We start from the raw sequence: 12,970 nt of genomic DNA on the forward strand, positions 1-12,970 counted from the left end.
AGCCCGCCAGCCGCAGCAACAACAACAAAAACAACAGGCGCCCTCCGACTGCCATGGGTCAACCAGCACCTCGCACTGCTCGAGCCCGCCCAACCCACGACGCCTCTCTCGCCCACTGCTAAGACGACGGGCGCGCTTCCATGGAGGCATGCGCCCACTGCCAGACATGATCGGACACCTGTTTAGCAGCCGCAAGGGCAGCAGCGCGTCTCACGCGCCGCCGCCGCCGACGGTGCTCGACTCGGCGACAGAAGAGAGCCACACGCGCCATCTGCTGTATCCCGAGTACAACACGCTCTACCACCCCGAGGGCCAGCCGTATCCCTTGCACGCCGCGCCCTTGACCCCAGGGAGCGGCCATGATGGGCCCCTGCCGGAGATAGACCTCGACTACCCGCGCGACTGCCGCATCATCATCGCCCAGGACGAGACACCCGCCATGCCCAAGACCATCCTGTTCGACTCCAAGCCTGCCCCACCACGCGTCGACGCTCCCACATCGCCCAACCTCCGCACCCGCGCATTTGGCGCCGCCAATGCCAGCAATGCCAGTACGCCAGCGCCGACGTTTGGGGGATTGCATGCCCGCACATCGTCGCTCGTCACAGAGCCCGCCGCGCCACCACGCTCGCCCACGGTCGGAGGCTTCACGCGCATACGCACCCGCGGCAGCTCCATATCCTCCATGCCCAACATCGACGAGCACGCCCAGGTCCAGGCCAAAGCACAGGCAAGGGCCAAGGAGTCAACCGACCTGGCCAACATCTGCCTCGACTGCATGTTCGGCAACCTGGCCATGAACTACCGCGGCAACTCCAACAAGATACACATTGTGCCGCTCGACACAAAGCCAGCCGACTCGTCGTTGCTGAGCACCAGCGTCCAGGACGCTACCAACTCTCTTGGTCGCGCCGAGGGCCTTCGCAGAAGGAGCCATCTCGCCAAATCCTTCACACCCGCCAACCTTCCAACCGACCTACCCCGCGCCGACTCCAGTGAGGGCGTACCGAAGGAGCCCAGGCGGCGTACCATCTTCATCACGCGCATGTTTTCAGTCACTGTGCCGGAAGAGGAGCACGATGATCGCACCCCCACCCCGCAGAGCTCACTGCCAAAAGGCAATGGCTTCCCCTTCCCCGCACCAAACACGAAACCAGGTGCCCCCAAGGCACCGTACCCTTCGCACGTGCGAAAGAGCCCCATGTATGCCATCACCATCATCCTCCACCTTCCCATATCAAACACATCTCCCAGCGTGAGACCCTCTTCTCGGAGCGCCAATGCCAGAACGCCGGTGCACCTATCTACCTCTGCTCCTGGGCAGGACTCGCTTGGTTCTTCTTTGGACTCGGAACGACGCGCAGGATGGGCCTTCATCGACTCCAATCTCGGCGTTGATTCACTTCTATCCTCGTCGCTATGTAGTGATGTCGATGACCGTGTCGATGTCGTAGGGCAACACTGGGACGTCATTATGCGTGCTCTCAGTAGCCTACAACACGTGGTACAGGAGAGAATATTGGCCCAGTTCAAGGCGCCTCGGTCGCCAGAAGGCATGCCTACGCCTACAGCTCACCATCAGCGAAACCAGCCTTCGCGGGCTAGTCTTCGCGACACTTCTCTCCACGCCAGCCGGCGGGCCCTGCGATTGCAGCCCAATGCCCTCATGATGGACAAAGAAATTCAAACCGCAGCAGAGCTTACTGGCAATCGCGTGGTGAGCGGCATGAGGATCCCTCGTGTCATGACAGGTCAGGGCAAGTGGGGTGTGTGGCGCGAAGAAGCCAGATGGCTTGGTCGCTGGGCAGGTCGACGTGAACAGAACTTTTTCTTCTTCAACCTCCTTACCGCTTTCCTCGGGAATCACACCGAGTGGCTCAACGTCTTGGGACCCAAGTGGTACCGTAAGCGTCATCGCGAGCAGCAAAAGGCAACTGCCGGTGAGATTCTAACAATCCCTAACCGCACCGTCATCGTCTCTCCAGACAAGATGGCTGCACGGAGACTCATCTTTCTACTCACCGCCTTCTTACCACCCAACGCATCTGCCATGGGTGAAAGTACCTACCCGCGTCCCGGCACTTCAGCATCCCACCGTGCCTATTCGCAGTCACCCCCGACCAATATGCCCCCCTCAAGGCAGCCCTCCCTACGGCGACAGATCAAACGAGGACCGCGGGCCAAGCAAAGTATGTCCAATATCCTTTTGCAGCCACCCAAGCTCCAGAGCGTTCATCAGCCACCTGCACAGATTTCAGATGAGCGGTCTGAATCGGTCTTGATCGAGACTCAAGAGCCTATGCGTCCGCTTGGACACTCTCGGCGTTCTTCTGCACATTCAGTTCGCACCACTCTAGTGGTTCCATCAATGTCAGAAGGCCCGGTCGCGACGGGTAGCACCGCTACTACCTCAACAGCCAACCCACAAGATGCGATGCCTGTCGCTCACTTCACATTTCCCAGGACAAAGTCATCTGGTACCATACCCGACATGAGACCTGAAAGTAGTGATAGCCTGGCCTCAACGAACCTGATTAGCACCCTGCACAGGAGCGGTACCGGTCAAACCAGTCTTGCTAGTAATGATTCCAGCAATACAAGTCGCTGGAGTGGCTTTATGAACTTTTGGAGCGGACGTCGTTCGTCTTCAACCGACCAAAGTGAATACTTTCAGACCACAGATGACGGTGTGGGATACCGTGGGCAAGAGCGCCCTCGGTCGCAGCTCGAGCACATGGTTCAAGAGCTCTCCATGGACCGTGTCTTCGAGGGCGATGCTGCTGATTCTCCGCTTCCACAAGATTCAGGCGAAAAAACTTCTCCGGACATATACTCCAATGCTGGCTGTCCGGGCGTTCCTGCGTCTGCTGCAAGGCCAATCCCAGAGCGCCAGAAGACTTACGAGAGTCACTTAAAACTGTATGTCAACGAAAAGGATGGCGTTATCGACGTTGACCTTCCACTGCCTGACTTTGACTCTCCTCTTCAGTCTCCACTGCTAGGGGGGTTTGGGTCAGCTTCAAGCCAGCCAGGCTCCAGCTTTGGCGAGTCCTCAGTGTTATCGACGCCTCACTGTGAGCCAGAACAGCCCGTCAACGTGGCGGGTTGGCTGAGCCAGTTCCACCCTGATTTCGCCGTCCAAGCTATAAAGCCATATCGCGAGCTTGAACGCGACATCAAGCGAGCGATGAGCGCTGAGCCCACACCTCTAAATACCGTGGCTACGCCGAGCCTAGAGTCGGGCCCGCTTGAGCGTTGGATGGATATCTGTTCTGCTCTTATTGCCGACACAAGCAATTTTTCGATCAAACGCATCAGCTTGCGGCGTCTCGTGAAGCTCATTCCCACGCCTACGTACCAATCCTCGGCTATGACACCGGGTGCCACTGGAGTGGCTCCTGCCCACTCGCGATATGGTAATCCGTACACCTCCGGTGCCGCTGCTCCAATGATGACTGAAGTACATCTTGCTGAAAAGTTCGTCACCGAAACCATCATGGATTTTGACTCCACGCTCATCGACGGCGTGGATCGCGTACTCGCGCAGTCTGGTGAGGTGACTCGTGTAAATTCTGCCCAGTCCTCCCGATCAAGCAGCCGAAGGGGTCGTCGCGATACTAGGACGGAATCGGATACAATACCACATGTCGAAGTGCCGCACGTGGATTGTAAGAGTGTGCTGTTCGAAGCACTAGAGATCGTTGTGAAAGAAGTGGCCGCTGAGCGAGGGGGTAGACAATCTTCTAAAGAAAGTGATTTGAGGAAGACGACGAGGGATGCACACCCGAAGACTGAGAATGATTCTTCTTTGAAAGAGGGTATTCGTAGATGGCTAACAGAGGTCGAGTGAACTCAGTAAGGGACGTTTCACACTGTTCTTTTCTTCATGACTTGAACTTTCATTATCTATGTATTGTATGTTCCAAGGGTGTATTATGTGGGCTTTGCTGCGTTTGAGCGGGCGTTGAAGCATTTTGAAAGCGAAGTACGACCTTCGTGTCGACGATCCTGGTGGCATCTCGCTGTGGTATAAGCTAGCGAGACAGCATTATCGGAACAGTAGTAACAAGTTGGAGCGAGGATTAGGAATATCTGGAAAGGATGATACCAATAATAGAACGATCTTGAATCTTGGAATTCCTCCAGCTTTTTGGTGTGATGTCTTCCTCAAGAAAAAAGAAGGTAGTGTCGATAACAGTTGGTATATTGAATTGCTTGACATATGATCCTTTTGTAGTAGCATGGCTAAAAACATGAACAGGACAAAGCTTCACACAAGATGAAATGTGGTGGACAAGTATGTCGTTCTATTGGAACAGCAATGCAAATGATTGTCTTAACCTTGCATGTCACCCCACGCATACGTCAAACACACAATGCACAACACCCGGGGCGTACATTTTCACCCTCTCCACATGAACCACACAGACCCGTCTCTCAAGTCCGCCGTCGATGGTATATAGTAAATCCTGGAATGTCTTTTCTACTTCATTTTTCATGCTGTCAACGTCTTTGACATTAACGTTTTCGTGCACATGAATCCATCCTTGTCGTTTTGTATCGAGCATAGCGACCGCAACACGCCACGAAAGCTTGGAAGAAGGCAGCAAGCCGAGATTGACATGCCGAACCGGTAATCTTGGCGACCGAAGTGACGGGTAGTCCAGGTCAGCGGCCTCGTTGCTTGTCTCGAGGACCACAAAGTCTGCATCGTCGAGATCTGAATGGTCAAGTTGGACCCTTTGTCGTAGCCGCAGAATGTCTTCTTGTTTAAGCACTCGACATGTCCATCTATTCATCTCTGCACCTCTTCGTAGCCCCTCTACGCTCCAGGGATTGATCTCCCAGCACAAGACTTGCTTGATGCCTTTCTCCAATGCCTGACTACTCTTCCTGTATGAGAAAGCAAAGTAGCCGATTCCAGCATAGAGGTCGACAGCCGCCGATGCAGTGTCAAGACCAGTAGTGAGAGTAGGCAGGTTCAAAATTCGCGCCTTCTCACGAACGTTGCCACGGCTGAACATTGTATAGAGCGGAGCCCAGGTTTGCCATATCCCGTTCTGGCGTGCAGTCACCCATAAAGCGTTGGCAAAGTCGATTGCGGTAGGGTTAGAGATTGTTTGTGGCGTTGGCGTACTTCCAAAGTCTCCGTATAGGGGTGTTAAATTGACTGGGCTACGAAGTATGTTTTCTGAATTGGTCATTTCGGCTGACGATGCTACCGTGGTCCTGGTTGAAAGTGGTATGGGAGAGTTTATGGCGACATGTGTTGCGCCTACCGCTTCTGCCATACTCTGCCATAATGATTTCATCGCGTCTGAGTTCACTGGATGCGTGGCAATGAGGCTTTTCCATGGTGCGGAGGAAAAGGCATTGTGTGGAAGGAGAAGCATTGGACTGTAGACAGAATACCCTTCTGGAAAATTGGAGACGAGCGCCTCAACTGTAAGTGCTTGCGACGAAGGTAAAAATTCAAGCAAGGAAGTAAGGGACTCCTCCAGAGCTTTGTGAACTGGATTCCGATGTGTTCGTCTTAGGGCCAAGGTCGTGATTAGGGCATCGTGTGAGATTGAAACGTCCTGAGATAATGCGCTAAGGGCAAGATCTTGCAACACTCTGAGCTTCAGGTCGCTGGTCTCTTCCGCATTCAAGATTCTTTCTAATCCATCCGAGTGTTGAGGATAAAGGATAGTTGTAGGAATACACATGCGTTGCTGTTTCTTGCTTCCAGATACTCGGTCACTCGAATCACAAAGGGTTGTGGTCGTGTGGCTCGAACTCTGATAGGTTCTTGTCTGGTCTTCGAGTTGAAAATCGTCTTGGAAAGATTCCGGGTAGATGTAACGGCCACCGATCGCATCGGAACATAGCTCTGGGAATTGTGTCTGCTGTGAGGAGCTTGATGGTCCCTGTATGGCTACGGGTGTATCTGCAGGAGTGGCTGCTAAGGACCAGTCAGGCTCAGCGCGATCATCATCGTTTCTAGATACAACAACATTCCTGGGGGATGCGTGTTCTTTCTTGTTCGGTGACTCGGGAGTGATTTTGCTACTTCGGTCAAGCTGACCAGCCCGTTCGAGCGCCTGTTTCACAGTCTTGACATGTTGTTTTGGTACAATAAGAGTAATTTTCGAGCTTGACAACTGTTCCATGTTGTTTGCTGCTTTAACGTGAACTGGCAAAGATTAACACAAGCAGCTGGAGGGTGGTAAAGCGTGAACGGAGCATTGTACAAAATTTATTGGAACATTGCTAGCTTCAGGCAACCGCACACAAGGGTGGCACCCATCTCGATAGCTCAGATGGAGTTCTAAGAATGGGTCTATTGAATCCGCCCGATCATCTTACTCAATATACAATTTATGAAAAGCGAGGGACGTTGCCAGGAACAAGGAAGGAGCCTCGAGATAGTCGTTGCCGATTCAGCACGTCGCCCCCACCTGTTCGGAGGCAAGTAAGCAGATGACGCAGCTCGCGGAACACCTACCCTCCGTCACACGAGAACCCAACATACATCACATACTCCACCCACGATGTCTCTCACAAACCTCGACCTCGTGAACCAATGCGATGGTTTCCCGTATCCCGATGTGAACTCGGAGACATATCTGGCATCGATAAACACTTACTACCAACTGCGCGTCTCAGGCTACAATTATGCATTGGGTTACATGCTCCCCTCTGTCGTCGAGGTGTTCCGTGGGGTACCCAGCTGGGAAATTGACGATGACGCTCGCATCCTCTACCTCGTCGGCGGTTCTACTGCGGATGAGCGATCGCAAGCGGTAGAAACGACGCTGCTGGCTATGCGACAGACGGGTCACTTCAAGGTACTGGACAAGTGGCGAGGAGAACTGTACGCCGTGTATGGTATTGGCAAAGAACTACTATTCAACGTGGAGAGGAGTGCCAGTTGCCTGTTTGGTGTAGTCACGTATGGGGTGCATCTCACAGCGTTCACAAGAAAGGAGGGGGAATTGAAAATTTGGACACCGAGACGGGCGCGTACCAAGCAGACATACGGTGGTATGCTAGACAATGCGGTAGCGGGCGGCATTGCATCGGGTGAGTCGCCATTTGAAAGTCTTGTGAGGGAGTGTGGAGAAGAAGCCTCGCTTGGGGAAGAGTTGGTTCGGTCAAAGGCAAAAGCGAGTGGCACAGTCACATACTGGTACATTCGAGATGAGAGAGCAGGAGGGGAGACGAACTTGATGCAGCCAGAGGTTCAATACGTTTATGATCTCGAACTTCCCGAAGACACGATACCAAAGCCCGGCGACGACGAAGTTGAGGAGTTCTACCTGTGGGGTGTGGAGGAAGTGCAAGAAGCTATGAGGAGGGGCGAGTTCAAGCCCAACTGCGCGCTGGTCGTGCTAGACTTCCTAGTTCGACACGGCATTCTCACTACGGAGAACGAAAGAGACTACATTGAGATTGTGAGTCGGCTGCACAGAAAGCTCGAGTTCCCTACGCTGTAAGGACGTAGACAAGGTGGTATTGTCTCGCAAGAGGTGCGAGTGGGGCCAACGAGTCGATTGGGGGTATCCAGACGCCATACCAAAATTTTAAGCCAGACGATACCAAAACCACTACACATGCTGCCATGACGCCTGTTGTATGCTTACTTTTGTTATGCTCTGGAGAGGACGAGGGTGCTATGTATTACGAGTGCTTGATGAGCATGTAGATGTCGTCGATCTTGAGGCCGCTGAGCTTCCTGTGCGGGCCCTCCATGTATAGCAGCAGGCCGCCGAAACTGGCAAAGTACTTGCTGTGTAGACTATTAGCCTCGACTCGGCCGACTCGCCCAGTGCGAAGGACACTCACATGACATCACCGTCACCACCCTCCATGCGGTAGTTCTTGCCGTAGCAGACGTAGTCATACATGTCAGCGAGGGTTGTCACACCCTGCTTGCCAACACTCCTCCACATGGAATCGTTGTCGCCCTTTGCGCTGCCGTCGAGGGCCAAGGTCGTTGCCAGGACGAGGCTTATTGTCTGGCCGACCTCGACGGGGAATAGCTCGTGGTTGATGTCGAGTGACATGGTGATCTGGCTGTCGGTCGAAGTGCCATGGAGACGGGACACGCGATCGTATTTCTCGTTGTTGACCGAAGTGATGGTGAAGGTCTCTTCGAAGACCTGAGCGTCGGCCATGGTGAGAGGGCGCACAGGGCTGCGGACCGAGCAAGAGGCTTTTGCGGAGAGGTTTGGGGCGGGCGAAAGGTATTGCGACAGAGCACGAAAGAAAGCCTGCAGGTAGCAACGGTCAGAGCGCGCGCGGGCCTGTCTTGGCGGCATCGTTACCTCCGGGCCCGCTCCGCATCGCATCGCATCGCCGCTAGGAGTCCAGCCACGCGGTCGCACCTTCTCCGCGATTATCCTCTAGTGCTCCGAACACTACTGTGCACGCTTCCTCTCCAGATACATGCGCCCCATCGCTACTTCCATCCTCGCCCACAGTTGCCTAGGCGCCCGTCCTGGTATACTTGCTGCGCTCCAGCCTGCCGCTCCGCCGCCCACTCGTCCAACACCTCCGCCTTGTCGTCCCCCATGAGCTACGATCGCTACTTGATGAATCTATTCAGCCTGCACGACTTGGACTACCTCTCGCCCGACATGCCCGACTTTGCCTCCAGTCGCGAATGCAGCCCCATCGCTTTCGACGCTCCCATCCCCCCCAAGCCCACAGTCGCCGTGGCCCAGAACAGCATGCTTCTTAAACTGCCCGACGACATCTTCAAGTGTGTCATGGACTATCTCGACCGCGATGCTGCGTGGAGTCTGAAGCGGCTTTGTAAAGGCATGGCAAGCAGCGTGACGGTGAACCAGCTGCTGTACAAGTACCCCATACAACTCAACGATGTGCGCGACATCAGGCTGGGCGACTGGAAATACCGGAGCTTGGGTAGCATACGGTGGACAAGCTTCAAGGAGAGCATCAATGATGGGAACCGCCGACACGTGCACAAGCTGGCCATGTCTCACTGGGCGAGCATAGAGGACTTCAAGTGGATAGAGGAGAATCTACCTTGCTTGACTAGCTTGGACATCTCCGCCATCAAGGACTTTGTATGGACACCGGAGGAGACTTGGACTTGGAAAATGATGGCTGATGCTTGCCATGAACTATTTGGACGTCTGGAAGAGCTCGAGGTGGCTAACTGGGCTGACTATACTGCGCACTCTCGAATCGAGTACAGCTATTCATATCAGGACTATCGCTTCAAGCAGAGCTTTAGGATATCAAGACGACGCGATGGAGGCTCTGTTGCAAACGCCATTTTCCCAATATGTAAGAAACTGAAGACGTTGGCAATACGAGAGCGGTACTCGGGGTTCCAGTAAGATAAATCTGGTGGTCATATCGCCGAACTAAGTACTAACTCAAGTCCAGCACCTGGAACGAGTGGGAGGTTCATCAGCGCGTCTGCTGTCTTGTCGATGGCGTGCAAAAGTACTGCCCGGACACCATGACGAAGCTGAGGGTACATGACTACGCCCCTTACCGCTCACTCTTCTCCACCGATGCAACAGCTTGGTCGCGTATCAAAGATGTGGAAATAGGTCTATACTCTTGGATGGAAGACCGTCGTGACCGTGACGTGATCGGCCCAATTCCCTACAGGATAACCCAAGGACATCATCATCGCGATGAAGAGGAGGCTTTTGACGACAAGACGTTCGATGCATGCGGGCGCGACCATATGATGCTCGGAAACCATGTCGTCCAGGGTGTTGGAGCATCGTTCGAGGACTTGCTCCAAAGCCTCCAGACCATTTCCAAGAAGTATCCAAACATCAACATAAAACCCATTCGGAACCTTCAGAACATCATACTCCACCCGTTCCACCTTGTCAATGTCATGCAACGGCGACATCACTTTGGACAGACCACACAGCAAAACAATGACCAGGCACTTAGTGACCCTAGTTCTAAGCCTGAGGTGCAGGAAGCGCTGCGATGGCTGGCCGAGAAGTGCGCCTGGAAGCCGATATTGGCTTGGGAAAGCATGATGTGCGACGTCTTCCCTGCAAATCTAGAGCCCAACCGAACATTTCTACCCAAACAAGATGTGCTTTCACGCATAAAGACAATGGTATCAACCTTGCGAAGCCTCAACATCCCTATCCGTGTTTCCATTGGCGACCGCACAAACATGTGTCCTTCGTCTGGCCTCGATGGTAGCCTATACTTTGGTGACTACAAGACCTTCGTTGGTGAGAATGAGAACAAGCGCGAAGTGTTACTCCCGACCCAAGCCGTCTTCAGTCTTACGCCCATTGCCTCCATGGTTGACGAACTCACTATACAGTACCCTGCTGACGTGCCTGGCGTCTCCGGCTGGCTTCGTGCAGCGAAACGCCCTACCCCTGCCGAGGTGGCTCTCATGCAACGCGAAATGATTGGCTGGAGACGCTTCTGGACCCGCTATGCTTCCCAGTTCAAGAACCTCAAGAAGTTGACAGCAAATGTCCCCAATGACATCTACGAAGACTGGGGCAGGAGCGAATTGACCAATCTTTTGGATAACGAACGATGGCAAATGCTCGAAGTCGAGGATAAACAGGACCACAATCTTCTAGGAGGCTACTTCCCATTCGTTAGTAGCAGTTCGTCGTCAGTCCTACGTCAGAACCTGTCACGTCGACGCACACGCACCAAGTTCGTCCAACGGGTATTCTTCAGGCTCGACACTGAACCCTTGGACATTGAGTGTTTGCCTCTGGGATTGACTGAAAAGCAGAGGGAGGAAAGGGAGATAACTGAGGCTGAGATAGCGGACAAACATGTCCTGCAACATCGCTTTTGGCCAAAGCGAGATGGGGTCAGTGAAGAAAGACGCGAGAAACGTAAACGAGAAGATGGTAAAGGGGCTGATAGCCAAGAAGGTGTTGATAAGAGAACGAGGATTGGCTGTAGTACATACGAACGTCACGAGAGCAACGTGTAGCCTACAGTGGTATCGGCAGACAACTCTTTCCTGCGATGTCAAATCAGTGTATTGTGTAATAGTAATATGAAATAAAACATAATAATCGCTATCTAAAGTATAGAGAAGTAGCTTTTCTAAACTAGTTAGCCTTAAAGCTATTAAGTAGTTTTAATTATACTAAGTAATTATATGTCTATAGATTCTAGAATATAAAGCTAACGTAGTTCACAAGCGAGTGACGCACCCAAGCGAGTGACGCACTTTTGCCAAGACCTCACCAAACTTCAATCAAGTCGTAATGCCTCAACGCAACAGCGTAAAAACAATCTCAAACGAAGCGGATATACAGCTTGCGATACAGGCTATCCAAAGAGACGCGTCACTAACAACGCGACGCGCTAGAGCTATCTATAGCGTCTCTAAAGCAACACTACGAAGGCGACTCGCTGGGACGCCTTAACGACGCGATTGCGCGCCCAACTTAATAGCTCTTCGAGGATCTGAAGAGATAGCGATTGTTAAACATGTTCTTAAGCTAGTAGAGCAAGGATATCCGCCTAGGCTCGCTGATGTTAAAGAGATAGCTAGTTCTTTACTTGAGATCCGCAATTAGAAGCTGGTTAGCAAGAACTAGGCTGCAAACTTCGTAAATCGTCGTTCTGAGCTTAAAACTAAGTTTAATCGAAAGTACGACTATAGTAGAGCCCTCTGCGAAGATCCTGAGGTTATTCAAGGCTGGTTCCGCCTAGTACAGAATACGAAGGCGAAGTACGGCATCTAGGACGAAGACACGTACAACTTTGATGAGACTGGCTTCATGATAGGCGTAATATCGACTGGCTTGGTAGTTACAGCAGCAGACCGTCGAGGACGGCCCAAAACCGTTCAGCAGGGCAACCGGGAGTGGGTCACAGCTATCTAGGGCATAGACGCGACGGGGTGGGCGATTCCACCCTTCATCATTTTCTAAGGCAAGCACCACCTCTCCGCCTAGTACAAAGAGGAAAACCTGCCTTGAGACTGGGTAATTGCAGTCTCTGAGAACGGCTGGACGACAAACAAGCTTGGTATTGAGTGGTTAGAGCACTTTAACAGGCATACAAAGGGGAGGGTTATTGGCAGTCACCGCCTGCTAGTTCTTGACGGTCACGAGAGCTACAGCTCGATCGATTTCCACCAGCTCTGCGAGGAGAAGAAGATAATCACCCTCTGTATGCCTCCACACTCCTCGCACTTGCTGCAGCCGCTTGACGTTGGCTGTTTTGCGCCGCTAAAGAAGGCGTATAGGTGCCAAGCCGAGAAGCTGATGCGCAATAAGATCACCCACATCACTAAAACAGAGTTCTTGCCGTGCTTTATTGCCGCTCAAAACGTCTCAATTACAAAGAGCAATATCCTAGGAGGCTTCCGAGGCGCTGGCTTAGTTCCATTCAATCTAGACGCTGTTATATCGATGCTCGACGTCCGCCTGCGTACTCCACCGTTACCCACCGTCGAGGACGGTCCCTGGCAGTCGCAAACCCTAAGCAATACCCTAGAGTTAGGGTCTTAAACAAAGCTAGTTCTCGAGAGGTTTTAGAGGCATGTAGACAGCTTACCTACTTTAATAGTTAAGGCGGTGAAAAGCCTCTCTAAAGGCGCAGAGATAATAGCGCATGCTTTAGTGTTGTCGCAAAAGCGTATTGCTGAGCTTAAAGCAGCTAACGAGGCCGCTACGCGACGTAAATCGTATAAAAGAAAGCGAGTACAGAAGGAGGGAACCCTTACAGTAGAGGAAGGTCTTCAACTTACAACTCTAAAGGAGTTTAGGGCGCGCAGCGATGGGAAGAAGGCGAAGAAGAGGGTGCGCGTTGAGGTGGGCGAACCGTCGCAAAGACGCTGTAGACGCTGCGGCGAGGCTAGTTACAACTCGCGCACATGCAAGCAAGATATAGTAGTAGATTCTAAGTAGAATAGTCTATTACGATTTCTGATTACAGTTCTATACGGTGCTGCACTGTCGTGCGCAGTCGTGGTTTTGGTGAGGTCTTG

At 52.7% G+C, this 12,970-nt stretch overlaps 5 protein-coding genes across 5 annotated transcripts; 3 read left to right on the top strand and 2 right to left on the bottom strand.

Annotated features, from left to right (window-relative positions):
* Positions 1 to 166: 166 nt before the first annotated feature.
* AA0111_g6116 (hypothetical protein) lies at positions 167 to 3,850 on the top strand (the record flags this gene model as incomplete). Its single annotated transcript, XM_028652304.1, has 1 exon — positions 167 to 3,850. One exon carries the CDS (start codon positions 167 to 169, stop codon positions 3,848 to 3,850), a length of 3,684 nt encoding a protein of 1,227 aa, XP_028506500.1.
* Positions 3,851 to 4,349: 499 nt separating this feature from the next.
* On the bottom strand, positions 4,350 to 6,152 carry AA0111_g6117 (hypothetical protein; the record flags this gene model as incomplete). The annotated part of the gene is made up of 1 exon (XM_028652305.1): positions 4,350 to 6,152. One exon carries the CDS (start codon positions 6,150 to 6,152, stop codon positions 4,350 to 4,352), a length of 1,803 nt encoding a protein of 600 aa, XP_028506501.1.
* A 381-nt stretch (positions 6,153 to 6,533) lies between these two features.
* Positions 6,534 to 7,478, top strand: AA0111_g6118 (hypothetical protein; the record flags this gene model as incomplete). Its single annotated transcript, XM_028652306.1, has 1 exon — positions 6,534 to 7,478. The coding sequence occupies one exon, from the start codon at positions 6,534 to 6,536 to the stop codon at positions 7,476 to 7,478; it is 945 nt and encodes a 314-aa protein (XP_028506498.1).
* A 184-nt stretch (positions 7,479 to 7,662) lies between these two features.
* Positions 7,663 to 8,159, bottom strand: AA0111_g6119 (hypothetical protein; the record flags this gene model as incomplete). The annotated part of the gene is made up of 2 exons (XM_028652307.1): positions 7,663 to 7,771; positions 7,828 to 8,159. 2 exons carry the CDS (start codon positions 8,157 to 8,159, stop codon positions 7,663 to 7,665), a joined length of 441 nt encoding a protein of 146 aa, XP_028506499.1.
* A 396-nt stretch (positions 8,160 to 8,555) lies between these two features.
* On the top strand, positions 8,556 to 10,957 carry AA0111_g6120 (hypothetical protein; the record flags this gene model as incomplete). The annotated part of the gene is made up of 2 exons (XM_028652309.1): positions 8,556 to 9,346; positions 9,400 to 10,957. 2 exons carry the CDS (start codon positions 8,556 to 8,558, stop codon positions 10,955 to 10,957), a joined length of 2,349 nt encoding a protein of 782 aa, XP_028506336.1.
* Positions 10,958 to 12,970: the final 2,013 nt, after the last annotated feature.

This window comes from Alternaria arborescens, assembly GCF_004154835.1.
Source record: "Alternaria arborescens strain FERA 675 chromosome Unknown contig_12, whole genome shotgun sequence".
Taxonomy (NCBI): Eukaryota; Fungi; Ascomycota; class Dothideomycetes; order Pleosporales; family Pleosporaceae; genus Alternaria; species Alternaria arborescens.